The 21,776-nt window shown below is 47.1% G+C and overlaps 3 protein-coding genes across 3 annotated transcripts; all 3 read right to left on the bottom strand.

The window, feature by feature from the left end:
• Positions 1–347: 347 nt before the first annotated feature.
• On the bottom strand, positions 348–9,177 carry nedd1 (NEDD1 gamma-tubulin ring complex targeting factor). The gene is made up of 16 exons (XM_080504350.1): positions 9,074–9,177; positions 7,516–7,659; positions 6,652–6,746; positions 5,804–5,920; positions 5,559–5,699; positions 5,240–5,469; positions 4,098–4,296; positions 3,666–3,789; positions 3,443–3,571; positions 3,283–3,327; positions 3,108–3,197; positions 2,895–3,037; positions 2,608–2,800; positions 2,000–2,138; positions 1,831–1,897; positions 348–722 (listed from the first exon to the last, which is right to left on the bottom strand). The coding sequence occupies exons 2-16, from the start codon at positions 7,649–7,651 to the stop codon at positions 618–620; spliced, it is 1,953 nt and encodes a 650-aa protein (XP_080360476.1). The 5' UTR covers positions 7,652–7,659; positions 9,074–9,177; the 3' UTR covers positions 348–617.
• Positions 9,178–11,948: 2,771 nt separating this feature from the next.
• sycp3 (synaptonemal complex protein 3) lies at positions 11,949–15,065 on the bottom strand (the record flags this gene model as incomplete). The annotated part of the gene is made up of 6 exons (XM_080504818.1): positions 11,949–12,079; positions 13,436–13,535; positions 13,634–13,751; positions 13,846–13,880; positions 14,533–14,614; positions 14,942–15,065. 6 exons carry the CDS (start codon positions 15,063–15,065, stop codon positions 11,957–11,959), a joined length of 582 nt encoding a protein of 193 aa, XP_080360944.1. The 3' UTR covers positions 11,949–11,956.
• An 899-nt stretch (positions 15,066–15,964) lies between these two features.
• Positions 15,965–20,904, bottom strand: actr6 (actin related protein 6). Its single transcript, XM_080505251.1, has 11 exons — positions 20,729–20,904; positions 19,892–20,009; positions 19,741–19,809; positions 19,518–19,641; positions 19,306–19,441; positions 19,137–19,193; positions 18,958–19,056; positions 18,116–18,194; positions 17,811–17,982; positions 17,581–17,719; positions 15,965–17,202 (listed from the first exon to the last, which is right to left on the bottom strand). The coding sequence occupies exons 1-11, from the start codon at positions 20,794–20,796 to the stop codon at positions 17,073–17,075; spliced, it is 1,191 nt and encodes a 396-aa protein (XP_080361377.1). The 5' UTR covers positions 20,797–20,904; the 3' UTR covers positions 15,965–17,072.
• Positions 20,905–21,776: the final 872 nt, after the last annotated feature.

Here is a 21,776-nt window from a genome sequence, read left to right as displayed (position 1 = left end):
AGGAAACACTTGCTCACAATGACATAAAGGCCAAATCAACACAGAGGGAGCGTGTTAATATATTAAAAAAGTAATTTTCACAAGGAAACTTTAAATATCTCATTTAATTTGTCAACTGGCAGATTTACAGATACAAAATAGATTCTTGAAAATATTTTACATTTTTAGATGCCAGGTTTGTCATGATGCCATCATTTTACTTTGAAAGCTCTAAAATATATTTTACTTTCATTATACTACATAAAAGGTCTTATTTGATTGATTGAAAATGTTTCATTTGACCTAAAGATTAATAATAAACCAGAACTGCTGACCTTTGATGGAGAAACTTTTAGGACCAGGAGACGTCGGATTTCTTTACTTTATTTCGTTTTTACACAAAATGTTTTCTTTTTATAAACAAAAACAGGAGCTGCAGAAACTGCACATCTTTAAATTACAGTACGTACACACACACACACACACACACACACACACACACACACACACACACACACACACACACACACACACACACACACACACACACACACACACACACACACACACACACACACACACACACACACACACACACACACACACACACACACACACACACACACACACACACACAGTCAGTAGTTGGCCCTCAGCTGGCGGTTCTCCTCCCTCAGCTTCTCGATCTCCTCCAGCAGAGACTCGTTCACAGAGTATTTCTCTACCAGAGAGTGAATCTCGTTCTGAAACACACACACACACACACACGCACCATTAACTTTATCAAGTAACTAGTTACTCGGTAACTAGTAACTTCATGATTTTTAATCTGAGCCACTAGTAACTTGAACAAAGTGGACTGTTTGGTTTCTGATCAGCTGACGACAGCATCAGTGGCGTTCCTCAGGGCTCAGTACTCGGTGCTGTAACTCTTTACTAACTAACTAACTCTTTACTTAAAACTCTGGATGGATAAACAACTCAAGAGTACCTAGTTACTTTTGCAGTGACTTGAAAGATTAACTAGTTCTAAGGCTTTCAGACATGTGACACCAGTAGTTGGACTACAAGAGAAGTACCTGCTCCGAGTACTGATGAAGAGTACCTGCTCCCAAGTACTGAAGAAGAGTACCTGCCCCTGAGTACTGATGAAGAGTACCTACTCCCAAGTACTGATGAAGAGTACCTGCCCCTGAGTACTGATGAAGAGTACCTGCTCCCGAGTACTGGTGAAGAGTACCTGCCCCTGAGTACTGATGAAGAGTACCTGCTCCCAAGTACTGAAGAAGAGTACCTGCCCCTGAGTACTGATGAAGAGTACCTGCCCCTGAGTACTGATGAAGAGTACCTGCTCTGAGTACTGATGAAGAGTACCTGCTCTTGAGGACTGATGAAGAGTACCTGCCCCGAGTACTGATGAAGAGTACCTGCTCCCAGTACTGATGCAGAGTACCTGCCCCGAGTACTGATGAAGAGTACCTGCCCCGAGTACTGATGCAGAGTACCTGCCCCGAGTACTGATGACGAGTACCTGCTCTCGAGTACTGATGACGAGTACCTGCTCTTGAGTACTGACGTAGAGTACCTGCTCCCGAGTACTGATGAAGAGTACCTGCTCTGAGTACTGATGAAGAGTACCTGCCCCGAGTACTGATGAAGAGTACCTGCTCTGAGTACTGATGAAGAGTACCTGTTCCCGAGTACTGATGAAGAGTACCTGCCCCGAGTACTGATCCAGAGTACCTTCTCTTGAGTACTGACGAAGAGTACCTGCTCTTGAGCACTGATGAGTACCTTCTCTTGAGTACTGATGAAGAGTAAGAGCAGACAGGAAGTAGCGGCGGTTCCTACCAGCTGGATGTAGAACTGTCGGACCATCTCCACCTGGAGGTTGATGACGTCCTGGTGACACTTGTCCCTGAACGCAACACCAACAGACAAGTCGGTCAGTACAGGAAGTAGTTTGTACCGAGACCCTGAACGTCCCACGGGTCAGGGGTCAGAGGTCAGGGGGACGGACCTGAAGTCCTCCAGACTGTCGTGGATCATGTTCTGGATGAAGTGGATCTGCAGGGAGGTCATGGGGGCGGCGGCTCCCTGCTCCACCACGGCGGCGATGTTCTGGGAGAGACACGAGGCGGCCGCCGTCACCGAGGGACCTGAGGGACACACGGGGACAAGGGGTGACGTCCCACTGCCAGAGGAGGGCAGTGAACGTACCGTGGACACTCTCCTGTCCCACTGTCAGAGGAGAGCGGTGAACGCACCGCGGACACTCCGCTGTCCCACTGCCACAGCAGGACTGTGAACGCACCACGAACACTCCGCTGTCCACTGTCAGAGGAGGACAGTGAACGCACCCCGGACACTCTGCTGTCCCACTGTCAGAGGAGGGCAGTGAACGCACCGCGGACACTCTGCTGTCCCACTGTCAGAGGAGGGCAGTGAACGCACCGCGGACACTCTGCTGTCCCACTGCCAGAGGAGGGCAGTGAACGCACCGCGGACACTCTGCTGTCCCACTGTCAGAGGAGGGCAGTGAACGCACCGCGGACACTCTGCCGTCCCACTGCCAGAGGAGGACAGTGAACGCACCACGTCCAGGGGGGAAACGAAGCTCCTCTCTACCTGCGGAGGCGGTGGGCGGAGCTTCCTGCGCCGGGGAGTCGTAGACCAGCTGAGGCAGGGCCCCGTTGGCCCGGCGGGGGCCGGGCTCCGGGGTGAAGAAGGGCGGCGCAGGCTGTAGACCGCGATTGGCGTGCTGTGTGGCGGGGGGCGGGGTCTCGCCGTCCTCCTGGCCGGAGCTGCTGGTTTTGTCGGACTGTTGAAGAGACGCGTCGGGAGGCGCCAGTGAGGAAAACAAACAAAACCCTCAAACTTTTGCGTGTCGCGGCGCCACGGCGGCGTGCCTCAACCTTTCCGGAGTCGCCTGCCTCACTGGCAGCGGCGCCGACAGGCTCCTCCTCCTTGATGGTGAGAGGCGACGGGAAGACGGGCGTGGGGGTGTAGGAGCGTCCGGCCATCAGCGGCGTCCCCAGCGGCGTCCTCCTGTGAGAGTCTGAAAGGAGGCGGGCGGCGTCAAGACGACGTCAAGGCAACAAGACTCGCCCGTCGTTTGTGTCTCTGACCGTCTCTGCTGGGGGAGAAGATGTCCAGACTGCCTCGGCCCGAGAGCGGCGGCGCCTCCGCGTCCCTGACCGCCGCGTCGCCGCTGGTTGCTATGGAGACAAAGACAACGTTGAGGGGCGAGTCCGACGGCGGGTGGGGCCCACGTCGCACCGCGAGGAGACCACCCCGGCGTACCGTGCGCTCGTCCGGAGGGCGTGTCCCCGGCCGAAGCCCTGGGCTCTGGACCAATGAGAAGAGGAAGAGAGAGAGAGAGAGAGAGAGAGAGAGGGGGCGGAGTCACAGGGTGTGTAGACAGTCATTTGATGCCGAGTAACCAGGGACTCGGAGGACCGACCTTCGCGGACGGGAGAGAAGATGTCCAAGCTGTTCCGTCCGACGTGGCCGAACTTCTCCATGACGACGGGAAGCTCCGCCCCCGGCTGACCTTCGGCCTCCCGACTCGGCGCTTCAGCACCGACGCCTCCTGCCGGACGCCACGAACTCTCAAAGACGTCCCGCGGCTTTAAGCCGTTAAACGTGCGACAGCTGAAACAAGGGAAGTTTCCTCCTCAACTCACCTGCGCTGGTCACCTGCCTGTTGGGGGCGGGGCCTGGGCTGCGGGCGGGCTCCGATTGGCTCCTGGGCTGTCTGGAGGAGGACCTCTTGATGCTGGAGATCTTCGTGGCGGCGGATTTACTGGACTTGAGGGGGGAGAAGACGATACGATCGGGGTCACGTGGCGACCGAAGGAAAAAAGTAATAGATTACCTTTCGATCGCCGTAGTTGTAACGAGTTGTAGCTAGCAGTTAGCTCGGCGGCAAGCGGTTAGCCGTGGCGGCTAGCGGTTAGCTCGGCGGCAAGCGGTTAGCCGTGGCGGCTAGCGGTTAGCTCAGCGACCAGCGGTTAGCCGTGGCGGCTAGCGGTTAGCTCTTTGGCGGCTAGTGGTTAGCTCTTTGGCGGCTTGCAGTTAGCTCTTTGGCGGCTAGCGGTTAGCGGTCGCGGCGTCACCTTGTGCCGGGTGGCGTTGTGGAAGCGCAGGCAGGTGACGGAGGTGTTGTGGGCCACGGTGACCCTGGTGGGGGCGCTGGAGTTCCTCAGGTCGTAGTGGTAGATGGAGCCCCGCGTGCTGCCGACCGCCAGGCCCACGCCGTCCGGCATGAAGTCCACGGCGGTCAGGGGGCCGTCCACACGGATGGACTGCAGGACGCTGAGGGGACGGACACACACGGGGACACCATGTACGGGGTCCTGCAAGACGTCCCCGAGGGACGGACACGCGGTAGACCAGTCTGCAGGCACGCTAGTGCCATTTTTTCTTCTTCTCTTGAATTTAATTCGGTCGCATCTGTCTGATCGATCGGCTGCGAAAATCCTCGTCGGTGACGTTTTATTTTGGCGTTCCTCAGGGTTCACCTCTGGGTCCAGGAGACATTCTGACGCGACAAACACTTAAAGTGAAATAGGAAACCTTATTTTGACAGTCACTGTAATAACAATCCAATGTAGTGGTTTTATTTTGACAGTCACTGTAATAACAATCCAATGTAGTGGTTTTATTTTGACAGTCACTGTAATAACAATCCAACTTGGTGGTTTTATTTTGACAGTCACTGTAATAACAATCCAATGTAGTGGTTTTATTTTGACAGTCACTGTAATAATCCAACTTGGTGGTTTTATTTTGACAGTCACTGTAATAACAATCCAACTTGGTGGTTTTATTTTGACAGTCAGTGTAATAACAATCCAACTTGGTGCTTTTATTTTGACAGTCACTGTAATAACAATCCAACAAGGTGGTTTTATTTTGACAGTCACTGTAATAACAATCCAACTTGGTGGTTTTACTTTGACGGTCACCGTAGCGATACGGATAATGTTTTCAAAACGTATAAATGTGAAACTTTTCCGAGACAAAAAGGTAAAAATGATGTTTTCACTTGACGGTGTAAACGTCAATCAATTGATTTTTTTTTTTTAAAGCTGCAATGACGATTAAAACTGAATTAATCTAATTAATTAGTGTGTGAATCTTTTCTGCTTCATTCCTACTGCGCATTTTTTAATTTACATTTTTTTTTTTTTTTTTAAAGGCCAGTCAAAGTGGAACGACAGTAGAAGAAGTCGGGTGTCGGGCGCCGCCCACTCACGCGCCGCTCGCCGTGTCGTAGCACACCACCCTCTTGTCCAGGCCCACGCTGACCACCAGCAGGTCGCTGTTGGGCGAGAAGGCCAGGCCGCAGCTCGGCGCCTTGTGGGCGGAGTCGAAGGCGTGCAGCGCCTTCTGGGTGTTGGAGTCCCACAGCACCACCGTGCCGCCGATGGAGCAGCTGCCCAGCAGGGAGCGCTTCACCGCCGAGAACCGCACCTCCTGCACCGCCTGAAACACGCCGCGACGGGTCAACGCGGCGGCGGAGTCGGCGGCGCCGTGCCTCCGACCCGTCGCCAAACAAAGACGAAGCGTCTCACCGAGGGGTTGGCGGGCGCCAGCGGCCTGCTGGACAGGTGGGTGGTCATACTGTGCAGCACCACGTCGCCGCTCAGCGAGCTGGACGCCACGCAGGAGTCGGTGGCGCTGAAGGTCACGCAGGTCACGTCGTCCGTGTGGTCCTGTGGCGACAGCGGACCGGCACCGTCATGTCACGGTGGGGAAGGAGGGGGGGGCGGAGCCTGGGGGCGGAGCCTGGGGGCGGAGCCTGGGCTCAACGCCTTACCTTGAGGGAGCGCAGCAGCCGCTTGGTCTTCAGGTCCCAGATGTGGACGCAGTGGTCCAGACCGCCGCTGACCATGAACTGAGAGGACGAGCTCAGACACACGCACGTCTGCTTTTTCTGGACGGAGAAGAGAAACACTCGGCCGGTCAGCCGATCGCATATATAGATATACGTCTCCTCGTGCGTCTAGTACTTATAAAAACACAGTACAACCAGTAGCAATGTCGCAAAAAATAAAAAAGAGCTATTGGATAAATTCATGAAGGTTTCTGGACCACACAAACTCATTCTTTTTAAAAATCAAAGCTCATGAAGCTTTGTGACATCATCGAGTTCCAAGCAGTACAGATGTTACATAAAGCAAGTTACAGATTGTTACCAAGACAAATACAAAGGAGGTTCCCACATGGTCCTGGCCGTTATGAAACACGTGAGGAATTAAAACTTTAGGACTCAGAAACGTAGTAGAAGTTTGATCCCGACGGTTAAAGGTGTATAATTGTGGAACAGATTGGAGATGGAGTTCAAATATAAATACAAACAAAAGACTTTGGAAATATAGAGGGGAAGAAATGCATCGTCATTAGGGGGAGAAGTGGGATCAACTTAAGTGTGTGTGTGTGTGTGTGTGTGTGTGTGTGTGTGTGTGTGTGTGTGTGTGTGTGTGTGTGTGTTAATAAAGCTGTTTGCAATGTAATACGTTCTCTTTTGTTGATGTTTTGCTCTTTCTGTACCAGATTAACATGTCATTTTACATTTTACAAAAAGCAGAATGTATACTGCTCAAATAAACAGATAAATAAATAAATACGTGCGTCAGTTGGATGGGTGTGACGGTGCAGACTCACTCCGTCAGCCAGCTCCATCACAGGGACGGGAGACGACTTCAAACTGGACAGAACCAGTTTGTCCCCGCTGCTGCTGGACGTCACCAGGTACTGATCTGAGAGGGTCAAGGAGGAGTGGGACCAGCAACACACACTCAACACACACCCAACACACACTCAACTCACACCAGTCACACTCAACACACACCCAACACACACTGAACACAGACCAAACACACACCCAACACACACCAAACTCACACCAGTCACACTCAACACACACCAACACACACTCAACTCACACCAAAGTCATACTCAACACACACTCAACTCACACCTAACACACACCAACACACACTCAACTCACACCCAACACACACTGAACACAGACCAAACACACACCCAACACACACCAAACTCACACCAGTCACACTCAACACACACCAACACACACTCAACTCACACCAAAGTCATACTCAACACATACCTAACACACACCAACACACACTCAACTCACACCCAACACACACCAAAGTCATACTCAACACACACCAAAGTTACACTCAACACACACCAACACACATTCAACACACCAACACACACTCAACTCACACCAGTCACACTCAACACACACCCAACACACACAAAACCCACACCAAACTCACAATCAACACACACAACTCACACCCAACACACACACCAACCACACCCTGAACACACACAGACTGAACACACACCCAACACACACCCTGAACCCACTCAACCCACACCCTGAACCCACTCAACACAGACTGAACACACACCCAACTCACACAAAACGCATACCCAACACACACCAAACCCACCCTGAGCCCAGACAGAAGGGACGCCCCGTCAGCAGGATACTGTTGGAGCTCCAGCAGGCCCGGGCCACCGGGTGGCTGCTGCTATGAGGGTTAAACTGCTCCAGCTGCATCATGGAAGCGGCGTCCCAGACCTTCACCAGGTCCCCGGTGGACACCAGGCGAGTCACCTCCTCCATGGCGGCAGCTGGAGACACCAACAAACAAAAACAAACGCACCTCAGAGGGGGGAAACAAAAGGCTTTGCAATTTTCTTTGTCACAGATGAACTTAAACTTTTTTTTTTTTAAACTTCCAGCTCTTCATTCAATAGAACTATGTGGAAGGTGGTGGAGTTGGTTGTAGCTGGTCTTGGTCCTGACGGTGGTCGTGGGAGGACGGAGGCTGTCCAAGCTGCTCAGTGCATCAGAACAACCGTCTCTTCTTCACAATCTGAGTTCTGCTCATTAAAGCTTTGAATGGATTCGGGCCTCAAGATTTACTTTATATACCATAAAGCTATCAACCATCCAGACCGGTGACGTCGTCAGGAAGAGGTTTGCGATGGTCCCAGAGTCCGAAGAAACAAGGTGAAGCAGCTTTTAGTTCCTACACTGTCCACGTGAAACAAACTTCCTTTGAAATCAGACCATAAAACCCATTACCTGATTATTATGACCTGATTTTACCGAATGACCTGCTCAGACCTTCCATTAAACAATAGGTTTTTACTTTATCCTCCTTTTTCATACTTTTCTGAATTTCTCTTTCTGCATGTTTTTCATAATCTCCGCTGATTCAGATTAAAATCCTGAATAGCCATTCTTTAGTGTATTTGTCTGGCAGATGCTACGGTATTACATTTATCCTTTCTTCTGGTACAGGCCTCATCAACATATACCTGGATGACCTTTGACCCCCCCCCCCGTCCCGTCCCTCCATCACATACCCAGGCACACTTCATCCGGATTATACATTATATTGTGCGTCTCTTATATTGTTATGTTGACACGTGCAAGTGTTTTGAAGTCAGTTAAACAAAGATAGAACATTTCCAGGATTGTTTGATCCAGTTTGACAGATCAGAACAAGTTACTGGACCAATTATTCCCAGATTAGGTGAAAGTAAACAAACCAGTCTTGCTCAGTACTGTGACTCCAAATGAAGACTGTCATTATCAATGCGAGATGTCTGCTGGAAAGTTGTCTCGAGACTTCGAAACGCCTAAAAAAAAAGCGACTTTATGGTGTAAAACTGGACGTTTGTGGACAGTTTGTCCTCAGTCCTATTGGCAGTAGTTTATTAAGGCTGGAGGAGCTTTGAAGCAATTAGTCAGTGAATAAGTTCATTTCAGAGCTCCATTGGTTTATACTCATTAACATCCAACCAGGTTTTAGTTTAAGCTTCATCCGTTTGAACTAGTTAAGAACAACCAGCTTTAGTTTAAAGCGTCATCCGTTTAAACTAGTTTAATATCAAGCAGCTAACAGTCGCCGCTAGCTTCGGCTCAGTGCAAAGTTAGCATCGATAAAAAAGTTTAAAAATAGTGAAAAACGGCACGAAACACGTCGGAAACTCTCCGGAAAATGCAGCGTTTGTGTGGCACGAGGGTTGGACTTACCGAAAGGTGCGCTTAACGGAGCGAAAAGGGAGAAAAACGAGAGAAAATGGGTTTTGTTTTTAGTCCGCCTTCAGGTAATAAGAACCCGCCACGACGGAGCGCCCGCAGGGACAAAAAGGTGGAAAGTCAGGGTTGAAGAGCGCGGAGGCGCCACAGCGCCCCCCGATGGACATCGACTGGTACTGCAGGTTCATACTGTAAATACTGCAGGAATTGTCAATATTATGCATAACATTCATTGATCACTTCTCCAATTGTACAAATTAGAAATGGCTCACTTGTAGCTGTTTTATAATACATGGGGTGCAATTACTATACAAAATATATACTATTCATTTTAATTTTGTATTTCTTTAAATGGCCTCTAAAAACACACCTGTCAGCGATAAAGCCTCATTACACAATTTCTAATATCGCTTTATGTTAGGATAAACAATTAATAATAAATGAAACTGTTGAAATGAATTACTTTTCTACTTTTTCTACAGAATTGTGTTTGGAAATGGAGGTTTGTCCTGCTCATAAATATGAAATATGTATTCATTCTATTCTCCATTTAACTGTCAACTTATTTTTTTTTTATTGAAATTGTCAACTTCTCTTCCGCAGATTTCCTTTGTCTTCGGAATACTAATGACGCATTTTTGTAGCACGTTCACTGAATCTTTATTTCCTCCCACGTTTGTACTTCAACCAACTGAAATGTTTATTTTATTGATCTTCAGAATAATTCAACCTCAGTTATCTCATCCTTTAACAACAAGTCACATCTTTGCAGTATTACTACTGCTCTCACAGCTCCTCGCAGGTATTAGAAATATTTCCACCAACTGATCGTTGCTGTTCTTCTAAAACTTTTAGTGTGTTTTCTGCTCCTAAACTGAATATTTGAGTCTTTTAACGCATCAAAGCAAAACAGGATGTTGTGGAACGATGGGCTTTATTCAGTCTTCCTGTCGGAACGCGACGGAACCATCTTTAAAGTTAGAAACATTCAGCGACGGAGCGAAAAGCTGTGAATTCAAACAATAGACGTAACCATGGCAACCCTCCACAGGAAACAATGTGGCTCCCAAACCGCCGGGAGTCGTTGCCGTGGAAACAGTCGGGCTAGAAGAACATGGAGTGGATGGACTTGCGGAACTCGGCAACGTCCTGCTGGTGCTGGAGGTACACAACAACAAACAAGTAAACAAACAAAGAAAACAAAATAAATGGAGACACACTGATGAATAAGTTAACAAACATCAGAACAAATAAGATTATTTTTAAATAAGAAGTTTTTCCTCCGTGTTAGGGGCGTGTCCTAATCCTGCAGCCAATAGAAATGTCTAGCCTCTAAGCCCCGCCCCCTTTATGACAGCTTCCTCTGCTGATGGATGTGATGTGATCCAGTGTGAATGGCTCCTGGAAGTGTCAATCAAATGTTCTTCAGGACGTCTCCTAACACCTTTCCTTAGCTCCCTTAGGAAGTCTCCTAACACCTTTCCTTAGCTCCTTTAGGAAGCCTCCTAACACCTTTCCTGAACTCCTTTAGGAAGCCTCCTAACACCTTTCCTGAACTCCTTTAGGAAGCATCCTAACATCTTTTCTTAATTCCTTTAGGAAGCTTCCTAACCCCTTTCCTTAACTCCATTAGGAAGCCTCCTAACACCTTTCCTTAGCTCCTTTAGGAAGTCTCCTAACACCTTTAGAAAGTCTCCTAACACCTTTCCTTATCTCCTTTAGGAAGTCTCCAAACACCTTTAGGATGTCGCCTAACACCTTTAGAAAGTCTCCTAACACCTTTAGGAAGCCTCCTAACACCTTTCCTTAACTCCTTTAGGAACTTTCCTTAGCTCCTTTAGGAAGCCTCCTAACACCTTTCCTTAGCTCCTTTAGGAAGCTTCCTAACACCAGAAGCGTGTAGGAGAGGAGAAAGGAGAAAGGAGACAGAAGACAGAAGACAGGAGAAAAGAGAAAGGAGAAAGGAGAAAGGAGAAAGGAGAAAGGAGAGAGGAGACAGGAGAAAGGAGAAAGGAGAGAGGAGAGAGGAGAAAGGAGAAAGGAGAGAGGAGACAGAAGACAGGAGAAAGGAGACAGGAGAAAAGAGAAAGGAGAAAGGAGACAGGAGAGAGGAGAGAGGAGAGAGGAGAAAAGTGAAAGGAGAAAGGAGAGAGGAGACAGGAGAGAGGAGACAGGAGAAAGGAGACAGGAGAAAGGAGACAGGAGAAAGGAGAAAGGAGAAAGGACAGAGGAGAAGGGAGACAGGAGACAGGAGACAGGAGACAGGAGAGAGGAGAGAGGAGAGAGGAGACAGGAGACAGGAGACAGGAGACAGGAGAGAGGAGAGAGGAGAGAGGAGAGAGGAGACAGGAGAAAGGAGAGAGGAGAGAGGAGAGAGGAGACAGGAGAGAGGAGAGAGGAGAGAGGAGAGGAGAGAGGAGAGAGGAGAGAGGAGAGAGGAGAGAGGAGAGAGGAGAAAAGTGAAAGGAGAAAGGAGAAAGGAGACAGGAGACAGGAGAAAGGAGAAAGGAGACAGGAGACAGAAGACAGGAGAAAAGAGAGAGGAGACAGGAGACAGGAGAAAGGAGAAAGGAGACAGGAGACAGAAGACAGGAGAAAAGAGAGAGGAGACAGGAGAAAGGAGAAAGGAGACAGGAGACAGGAGACAGGAGACAGGAGAGAGGAGAGAGGAGACAGGAGACAGGAGACAGTATGAGGAAGCCCCACCATGTCCACCAGGATCTTCTTGTGCATGGCGGACATCTGCTGCTTGAGGTCCTGCTGCGCCCCCTGCAGGAAGGCCTGCTGGCTCTTCTCCAGGTCCTCGATCTCCTGAGGGCGACACACGGACGCCTCCTCCTCTCAGCTCGCCCGTCTCCTTCGCTGGCGGGTCTTTATTCATCCGGGCGACGTGACACTGACCTTGACGAACAGCTGGTACAGCTCCTGCACCGTCTTCAGCCTCTGGTCCCGAGCGGCTCGGAGCTGCTGCAGCAGCTTCTGGTTCTGCCTGAACAGGTTCTGTCAACACAAACATCAACCTGTTTACAACAACAACAACAACGACGACGACGACGACGGTGCTGGGAGCCACTGGAAACATCACTTTTTTGGAAACGCCTCCTAAAATGGACCTTGTTAAGAAAACTCAGTGGAGACGCGATAAAACGAGACTTTCTGGAAACGCCGCAGTAACTCGTCGCTCTGCACATGCTCAGTAGAGACAAACGACCCATTTTCACCTCATGGGAGTTTCTAATGTCTCTACAAACGCTCAACAAGGCAAACTGCAAATACAGATCATGTATTTGTGTCTTAACACTCTGAGACATTAGAACAAAACCAGTGTTGTGAACTTAGAAGAAACATGGGTTTTAATAGGAAACTGCCAGAGTAGTTGGTGGTACTGTGCTACTCCGCCCCCTAGTGGTCTGAACATACAATAACTACTAGATTGTAACATTATGGTGTTTATTGTTTAAACCAGTGTTTTTCAATCTTTTTGAGCGAAGGAACACTGTTTTTGTTTGGAAACATCTGAAGGCACACCTCCACCTGAGAATGTTAAAAAGTTAAACTCTGTAGCCTCTATTAACAATATAAAGTCTTTCTCATCAAAGTTTTATCACCAGGAATCCAGTAAATCCAGAAAGCAAGGACTTTTTTTAATAGTGCCTCCCTCAGTGTGAAACCTGGACCTGATGGATGAAGAGCTGAGATCCTGGTTTTCAAAAAACTTCTCCATCACTGTCACTGACACAGTACTTTGATACAAGATGGTAGCAGGAGGTGGAGATGAACCACACTGACGTCTGTCACTTTACATTTCACCGGCAAAGTTCTGTGCTGCCCTCTAGTGGTGAAGAGTATTGTAAGCGATCGCGGAGTTGGTTGCTGCAGTGCATGATGGGAGTTCAGGTTATGTGTTGCCGGAGGTTATTGTCGGGGTTGTTGTGTGTGTTGGTTTGTGCTTGTGTTGTGTTTTTGTTCCTCGGTTCAGAGAGTTCATTAATTCGTCTAGTTTGGTTTGTTGGATGTTGGTGATGCAACCAGGAGTGAGAAATGTGTTGTGAAGTTCCGGTTGCGTGTGTTCATGTCAAAATAAAAGCCTCTGGTGATCAGCTGGCAGGAAAGAATCTCGACTCAGAGCAATTCTTCTGCGCACAGTGAGAGCAAATGATTTATTTTTAGAAAAAACTGTGAAATTGGATCATTTCCCACGGCACACCTGACTTGATCTCGCGGAATCACCAGTGTGCCGCGGCGCAGCGGTTGAAAAACACTGTTTTTTTTTAGGGTAACCTTTGAATGTTCCCGCTAATAAAAAAGGTAATTAGGAATGAAGTTCGGAGGGACGTTAAAATGAAACCAACTGACGTTGAAGGTCTCCTCCTGCTCCGCGGCTCGCTGGGCCTCCGTCTCCCAGTCCTGCAGAGCCGAGGTCACCTTCTGGGAAAACTGCTGGATCACCGTCTTCCTGCACACATGTCACACATCTGGGTGGAACAAACAACCTCCTCTCTCTCTCTCTCTCTCCTCCGACGTGTTGGAGCTCGTTTAGTTCCTTGACTTCACCTCTGAGTGTGCGTGTTGTTCCACAGCTGCTCCACCTTGTGCAGACTCTCCTTCATGGAGCTTTTAGTCATCGCCTCCAACCGCTTCTTCTTGGCCTGCATCATCTTGCTGAAGTTGGCTGGAAGCCAAAAAAAACACAAAAACGACGGGATCGGCCGGGAAGACGTGAGCCGCTGTTCAGAAAAGAGGGAACACGGGGACACCGAACTTACCTCCGAACGTCTCCACCATGGAATGAACCTCGTTCCTGCACGGGAGAGCAGAGAGAAACTCTGAACGACACATGCAACAACAACAACAACAACAATCCAATTAATAAAGCATTCAATGGATTTATCTGTGGAGGAGTGGAGGGCTACGTGTAACTTTGCACATACCACATGTATTAATGTACGCCTCAGATTAATACAGTTTTTCATACTGTTATTATCTGTAATTATTGTTATTATTATTATTATATAATGCCTACTTCTAATGGCTCTGCCACTGCACCTTACTATCTATTTATTTATCTTGCTTTGATCTCGTCTTATTTCTAAGTGCCCATGTTCCGTTCTGTGTTTTACTTTATGTCTTATACCCAGATATTTTTATTTTTTTATTTCTTACTTTTATTACTATTCTATAATATTCGTATGTACCAGATTGCTGCAACAAGACAATTTCCCTTCGGGGATGGATAAAGTAATTATCTATCTATCTATCTAAATGGTGAATGCGAGTCTATGTGACACCGGTAGATCTTCATAGATATAACGGCAACATTCCTGATCTATGTCCAAAATGCACCGACTGTAGGGGAACACTGGCTCACTGTATGTGGTATTGTAGGAAGATTACAGTGTTTTGGGAACCAAATAACTCAACTCAACTTTATTTATGTATGAACTGCGCCCTACCCCACGACACAAGCTGCCTCATGCTCGTCAACCTCCGGAGCTGCTCTCTTCTTCACTGCTTTGGCCGCTTTGGGAGTTTCTCCTGTGGACAGGACACAAAATTAAACACGGCGCCAGCAAGTCACAGCGCCCCCTGCAGGTTAGAAAAAACACACAGGAGGGCAAAATACATTGTTCACCTGAAGGGCATTTTAGTTCAACATCTATATTCAGCCAAATATCATTGTGAGTGGGCCGGACTAGCAAAATAGTGCCATAATAACTTTTAAATTGAAACTTCTAAAGAGTTTCTTTGTTGTAGCACAGATAGCGCTGGGTCCTCATCCAAGATGGCGGCCACACAACTATACCTTCCAGGCCTGTGTCATGACAAGGTAATAAACTTAAAACTCGAAGCTGGTTAACTCACTTGGTCTGACTTGTTCGTCCTCCGAGCTGCTCATTCCTTTCTTCTCATTTTCTTCGGTGAACTCGAACTCGGGCAGTTTTTTCTTCACCTGTTTTCGGCCTCTTGTCATTTTTTCTGCTGCCATCTTGTTTAAGGCTAAATTTAGCTTTTAGCTGGGAAAAAAGTCACTCGTCTGTTACTTGTGGGTTAAGAATGACGCCGAATTGGCCGGATTCGAGTGTAAATACCGCAAACAGCTTCTCCTCTGGATGTTTTGAAGTTCTGGCTGAAGCTAACGAGGCTATCTTCTCGAGCCGTCTCCTTCCCGCCACAACTTCGCGGTGACGTTCGGCAACCCTACGTCATGTCCCGCCCTCTCCTCAACTCTGATTGGCTGATTTTGACAATAGCGACCCGTGTCGGCCAATTAGAGGCGAAGAAATAATACCGTCGAGGTTTGTTTGTTTTGTTTTTTTTACCAGCCCGGGAAAAAAAAATCAGCATAATTTGGATAAATTATTCCTCTGTATCGGTCTACACATTTTAATTTGTAATTTGTCTCCACAAATCTGTGAGATATCAGCCCTTCACAAATGTACCCCCTCAAAAAATAGTGACTTTCAGGATTTTAACTCTTCAAATAGCAGTCTGGTCAAGTTGTTCCATAAAATCGATCATTAACATGGAACAACTCAAAAATGGCTCATAAAATTAAACCATACTCCACATTTTAGCTCATATTTGACATATCTGAGACGAAACGATCATTTGATATATAGAAAATATGGCTTAAGTAATAACAGTATTTCAAGGATTAAAAATTCCCAATGTGATTCAATGTTTTGTACATGGCTGAAGTTGTTTAAAAAGGTTTATGGAATAAACCTCAATATTAGTCTGTAAAATTTTAAAATGAAGTCTTTTTGAAATCGACATAAATAATTCAGTAGAATTACAACTAACGTGCAACAAAACGTCACAATAACACATCCGGGCACACAAAAACAACTCGATTCACACGAGCCAAAACATTGAAATGTTTTTCTTTTTATTACAAATTGTTCCGACGTCTGTAGCCGAGACACTGCCGCCATGTAGAAATATCAAGTCAAAAATAACAACAACAAAAAACACTTAAATGAAACATAAAAAAACAAAAAGAAATGTACACATTCATCCATCTTCTTTCCTGCTTGGTTCATACTGGGTATCAGAATTCATCGTCATAATTTCAAACACAGACTAGAGTTGTAATCTGATCTCCAACTGATAAATCCCGATGGTGGGGTTCCTGTTTGACCTCCAGGTGGCGTCCTTACGCCACACGGCGAACAGAGGACCTCCGGTACGGAAGTAAAACTGTCTCATCAGATTCTAAATTTGAATTTCTAACTCAGAATTTTTTTTTCCCATCGAAATCAGACTTTGAATTTTAAAAGCTGTCGAATTTCAAGTACGTATCTTTTTTTTTTTGCTTCTGATTTTCAGAATTTTCTAAAAATATTCAGTGTGTAAAAATTCAACGTGTCTAAAAATTCAACCGCACAAAAATTCAACTGCAAAAAAAAAAACAGCTGTAAAAACTGAACTTTTTTTGCAGCTGAATTTTTTTGCAGTTTAATTTTTTTTGCAGCTGAATTTCTTTTGCGGCTGAATTTTTCGCAGCTGAATTTTTTTTGCGATTGAATTTTTTTTCATACCTGAATTTTTTTTTTTGCGGTTCAATTTTGTACAGCTGAATTTTTTTTGCGGCTGAATTTTTACACATATTGTATTTTTACACACTGAATATTTTTAGATATTGTAGCAAAATCAGAAGCTAAAAAATTCAGCTGCAAAAAACATTAAGTTGCAAAAAAATTCAGCTGCAAAAAAAGTTCAGTTTTTACAGCTGGTTTTTTTTGCAGTTGAATTTTTGTGCAGTTGAATTTTTAGACACGTTGAATTTTTACACACTGAATATTTTTAGAAAATATTTTTAGAAAATTCTGAAAATCAGAAGCAAATAAAAAAAAGACACGTACTTGAAATTCGGCAGTTTTTAAAATTCAAAGTCTGATGTCGATGGTAAAAAAAAAATTGAGAGCTAGAAATTCGAATTCAGAATCCGACGGCACAGTTTTACTTCCGTACCGACGACGTCTGAACTCCTTCAGATGTCGAACTTCTCCTCGCAGATACAGTGACCGTTCTCCTCGTAGTCGTCCCGAGTCACCACCATCTCATCGTAGTCCGGGTTGTGAGCCAGCAGCTTCCCTCCCTCCCACGAATAACACAGGGGACTGCAGACACACACACACACACACACACACACACACACACACACACACACACACACACACACGTTAGCATCCTGTCCATCTTTCTCCATCTCACTAGTTTTTGTCTCGAGGTCGTTTTGTTCATTTTTTCCCGTCTGTTTGATATGTTTGTTTCTCTCGGTGGCCGTTCTTCTTTTGGGTTTAACGTTACCATGTAGTTGCATTAGCGCCACCTACTGGTTCTTATCCATCTACATCGTTTCCCCCACCGCTTTCAACATCCCCGATTCTTCTTCTTCTTCATCTGTGAAGTCGCAGTCCTACCGTCTGCTGCTTCTAACTCGTCCACAACACTCACAAAGGACGGACCAAGAAAGAAAGAACGCGGTCGTGTCTCACTTGGGAGGCAGGAGGATGGACACGGGGAGGTGGGCGGGGACTAAGGACCGGAGCTCCGCCTCCAGACGCTCCCTGAAGCCCGGGAACAGCGTGTTTCCTCCGGTCAGCACGATGTTCTGGTAGAAGTGAGGCTGCATCTCTGAGAAAAGACAGGTGGACATTCGTCAGGAGGCGAGACTCTCCAGGGGACGGAGCGCGTCTCCACGTTACGATTCGGAGGCGGCAAAGACCTTCGGGCAGCGCCTGCACGGCGTCCACGATGGCCTCCGGGATTCCCATCTCCTGGATGCCGATGTCCGACGGGTGGAAGAGCATCTCGGGGACGGCGAAGCGCTCGTTGGCCAGACGCAGGATCTGCTCACCCGTCTTGTACTTTCCACTGAAGAGCATCTCCTCCCGGGGCTGCAGGGCGAGCGAGAGAGCGAGAGAGAGAGGGAGAGAGGGAGAGAGAGACAGAGAGTTAACAAGGCGTCTTTTCCTTCCGGAGGCTTCTGGTCAGGTGAAGACGCCACAGTCCGTCTCTCTCTCTCCTCACCTTACAGAATCCTTTCTTAATGGAGCTGAAATCTGGAAGAACGTAATCCTTCATCACCGTGTTCTCCTCCCCCTTCATCCTGGACAGCAACACACACACACAGTCAGAAAACACACACACACACACACAGTCAGAAAACACACACACAGTCAGAAAACACACACACACAACATAGTCAGAAAACACACACACACACAGTCAGAAAACACACACACAGTCAGAAAACACACACACAGTCAGAAAACACACACACACACACAGTCAGAAAACACACACACACACAACATACAGTCAGAAAACACACACACACACAACATACAGTCAGAAAACACACATAACAGTCAGAAAACACACACACGGTCAGAAAACACACACACACACAACACACAGTCAGAAAACACACACACACAACATACAGTCAGAAAACACACACAGTCAGAAAACACACACAGTCAGAAAACACACACAAACAGAGTCAGAAAACACACACACACACAACATACAGTCAGAAAACACACACAACACACAGTCAGAAAACACACACAACACACAGTCAGAAAACACACACACACACAGTCAGAAAACACACATAACAGTCAGAAAACACACACAACATACAGTCAGAAAACACACACACACACAGTCAGAAAACACACACACACACAGTCAGAAAACACACACACACAACACAGTCAGAAAACACACACACACACAACATACAGTCAGAAAACACACACAGTCAGAAAACACACACACACACAGTCAGAAAACACACACACACACAGTCAGAAAACACACACACACAAACAGTCAGAAAACACACACACAATACACACACTTACTGAGCGACCTCCATGTCCTTGTAGAACTGCTGGGACACGTAACAGACGTCTTCTTTCACCTGGTTGATGACGTGTGTTTCATCCATGACGTGCAGCTGTCTGAGACACACACACACACGCACACACACATTAACCCGGTGAGCTCACCCGGAGACCCTCCAGCCAGACGAGCTCCTCACCGGTACGAGATGATCTCCTTCAGGTGGTTGGTCAGCAGCTTCCCTCCCACGTTGATCCTGCAGCAGGACAATCAGACACGGCGTGTTTAGCGCCTGGTTTTTTTGTTTTTTTTCCCTGTGGGGGGGGGGGGGGGGGGGGGGGTAAACTGCGGGTTGAACCCGTCCTGACCTGCGGATGCCCTCGTGCAGCTTCTTGCTCCGGCAGTAGGGGGCGATGTGGGTGAAGGAGAAGCCGCTGTCGACCACCAGGCAGCAGAGCTCGGAGGGTTTGGTGTGGAAGTAGTGGTGAGCGCTGAGGGAGCCGGCTGCAGCACAGAGACACAGGTTGGAGGGGGCGTCGGGAGAGAGCGTCGGCACGGCAACGCACCGCCACCGCCTCACCGTTGATCCTGAGAGCAGACTGGAACTGGTACTCCTCGAACAGGATCTCCGTCATGGACTCCTGGATGGAGGAGAAGTTGAAGTACGGCTCGGTGATGACGACGCTCGTGTCTGCAAAGTCCACCTGGGGGACAGAGAGCGAAGCGCGGCGGGGTCAGAGGTCGGCGGAGGGCGAGGGACGAGCAGCAGGCGGTTTCCGGGGGCGACGACGACCGCGAAGCACCTTGAACATCTCCTTCCCGAACAGGTGGTCCCACACTTTCCTCTGGACGTCCCAGTTGACCAGGTAGCCCTGCGGAGGGGAGCGGAGGGTTAACGCGGCGAGGGGGGGGCGGAGCTTGCTTCACCCGGCGCTCAGCCGCTCGCTCGCTCACCTTCTGGAACGGGAGGATGTAGAAGAGACCGGAGGGGTCCTTGATCTCGTCCAGCTGGTTGGCCGTGAAGGTTTTCAGTCTGGACGTCTTGGAGCGAAACTGGCAGTTTGGGATGACGCTGAGACGGAGAGAAGACGTTTCTGTCACTTTGATCTTCACGCTTCAAATGCTCATTTCTGTATTTGGGTTCTCTTTGAAGATGCATGTACCGTCACTCGCTGTGTATGCAGTTTCTGCACGTAGAAATTATTCCAATAGACTTAGAGAGACTTAGAATTTCTTTATTGTCATTGCACAGTACATCACAGTGAGGAACTGGCAACGAAATGTCGTTGCTTAGCAACCGGTAAAAGGCATTAAAAAAAAACAAAAACGTATTTAAATATGTTTAAAAAAGTTGTGCAAACAGTCAAACATTTAAAATAAGGTGCATATGAATGATAAATAAAAGTACTTTCACCTTTTGAGTACCGTTTGAAATATCATGCATATAAAGTTCATGAAGTACCTCAAAGTACCACAGATCAGAATATGTAAAAGTACCTTTTCATAAGTACCACAACAACCCTCATAGTGCTTTTCACAAAATATTTCTGGAGCACTTCCGGTACACCAGAGTACTGTGTATTCCTGTAGCGCGAGGGGGATACGTGATAGATTAGGGAGTACTTTCTACTTCAAGTTACTCTTGGTTCGGGTTGGATAGGCTGCGCGAACGACGGATGTTTGCGCAAATAGCGGATCCACCGTTTGCGCAGCGCAACAATCGGTCGATCGCTCAAATTGCAACAAAAAGCGCTTCACGTATCGCCCGTTAGCAGGCGAGCTAACACCCACCTCACTTTCTCCTGGCTGTATCCGATCTTCGCGGTGTACGCGCCGTTGTCCAACACCAGCGTCGCCATAGTGACGTAACAAAATGTCACGTTAGGGAGATGAAATCGGGCGTTTTCAGGTTTTTATCTCGCATTTATTCCACCGAACAGCGCAGCGTCCCAGACTGCGACACGGGCCGCGGCCATTACAGTCGCTCCCAGCCAATCAGGTGCTTCCCTCACGGCCTCGTGAAGACTGACCAGCCAATGAGAGCCTCTCAATCGTTTTACTTCACCCTCATTGGTTGTTGACATCCAATCATATGCAAGTATTGGGTGCGTTGAGGAAAAATGTTCGGGTAGAAACAGAATTATATTTATTTCCGCTGTTTTTATCGTTTAAATTCGACACAGTCACACCGTGGAGGAGTATTAGTATTAGTATTAGTGTTAGTATTAGTATTAGTATTAGTATTAGTATTAGTATTAGTATCTGAGTATTAGTGTCAGTGAAAAAGAACCAAAAGGAAGTTTAAAAAAAAGCACTTCGAGAAGGACGTTGAAAATTAATGCCGAGAGTAAAAGATCAATGTTGATTTTTTTTTCCATGGAGAAAAAAAACGTAAAATGAATTGTCTAGATTTTACGGAAGCGCATCAGGGCCACGGAAGGAAAAATAATCTGAGGTAAAAATACAAAAAAAAAGAAAATACTCAATCACTTTGAGGAAAAAGGTTGAAAATCAATGTTGAGACTTTTCATCATGGGCTTAAAGAAAAAAAATCTAAGTTTAGTTTCTTTTAAATGCAACTGCAAACTGTGTAACTATTTTTTTATTTTCCAACCATCGACATTGTATTAATGGCGAAATCCTGAATGGATTTTTTAATTGAAACTACATAAAACGTGCTCTTTTTTTTATGGTCAGAACGATTGTGTCAATTTTACAAAATGGCTAGTCATACAAGTTTACCCCAAAAAGTATCTTGAAATCAACAGTAGAATGCTGAATAGTTTCAATGTCTTTGTCACGACTGTTTTAATCAACATTCAGAAGAAGGAAATCGATC

The sequence above is a fragment of the Blennius ocellaris genome (genome assembly GCF_963422515.1).
Source record: "Blennius ocellaris genome assembly, chromosome: 11".
NCBI lineage: Eukaryota > Metazoa > Chordata > Actinopteri > Blenniiformes > Blenniidae > Blennius > Blennius ocellaris.
Note: the sequence above shows the minus strand (reverse complement) of the source record. Positions and strands in the feature narration are given on the sequence as shown.

What these genes read in the sequence shown, in the direction of transcription:
- nedd1 (XM_080504350.1), bottom strand. Translation starts at nt 7,651, where the DNA reads ATGGAGGAGGTGACTCGCCTGGTGTCCACCGGGGACCTGGTGAAGGTC. An exon ending in AGGCAGGCGACTCCGGAAAG is followed by an intron (nt 2,801 to 2,894) that starts GTTGAGGCACGC and finishes TCTCTTCAACAG; the next exon opens with TCCGACAAAACCAGCAGCTC. An exon ending in TCCGCCCACCGCCTCCGCAG is followed by an intron (nt 2,139 to 2,607) that starts GTAGAGAGGAGC and finishes TGTGTCCCTCAG; the next exon opens with GTCCCTCGGTGACGGCGGCC.
- actr6 (XM_080505251.1), bottom strand. Translation starts at nt 20,796, where the DNA reads ATGGCGACGCTGGTGTTGGACAACGGCGCGTACACCGCGAAGATCGGA. An exon ending in AAGGACATGGAGGTCGCTCA is followed by an intron (nt 18,195 to 18,957) that starts GTAAGTGTGTGT and finishes GTTGCTGTCCAG; the next exon opens with GATGAAGGGGGAGGAGAACA. An exon ending in TTAAGAAAGGATTCTGTAAG is followed by an intron (nt 17,983 to 18,115) that starts GTGAGGAGAGAG and finishes CTCGCCCTGCAG; the next exon opens with CCCCGGGAGGAGATGCTCTT.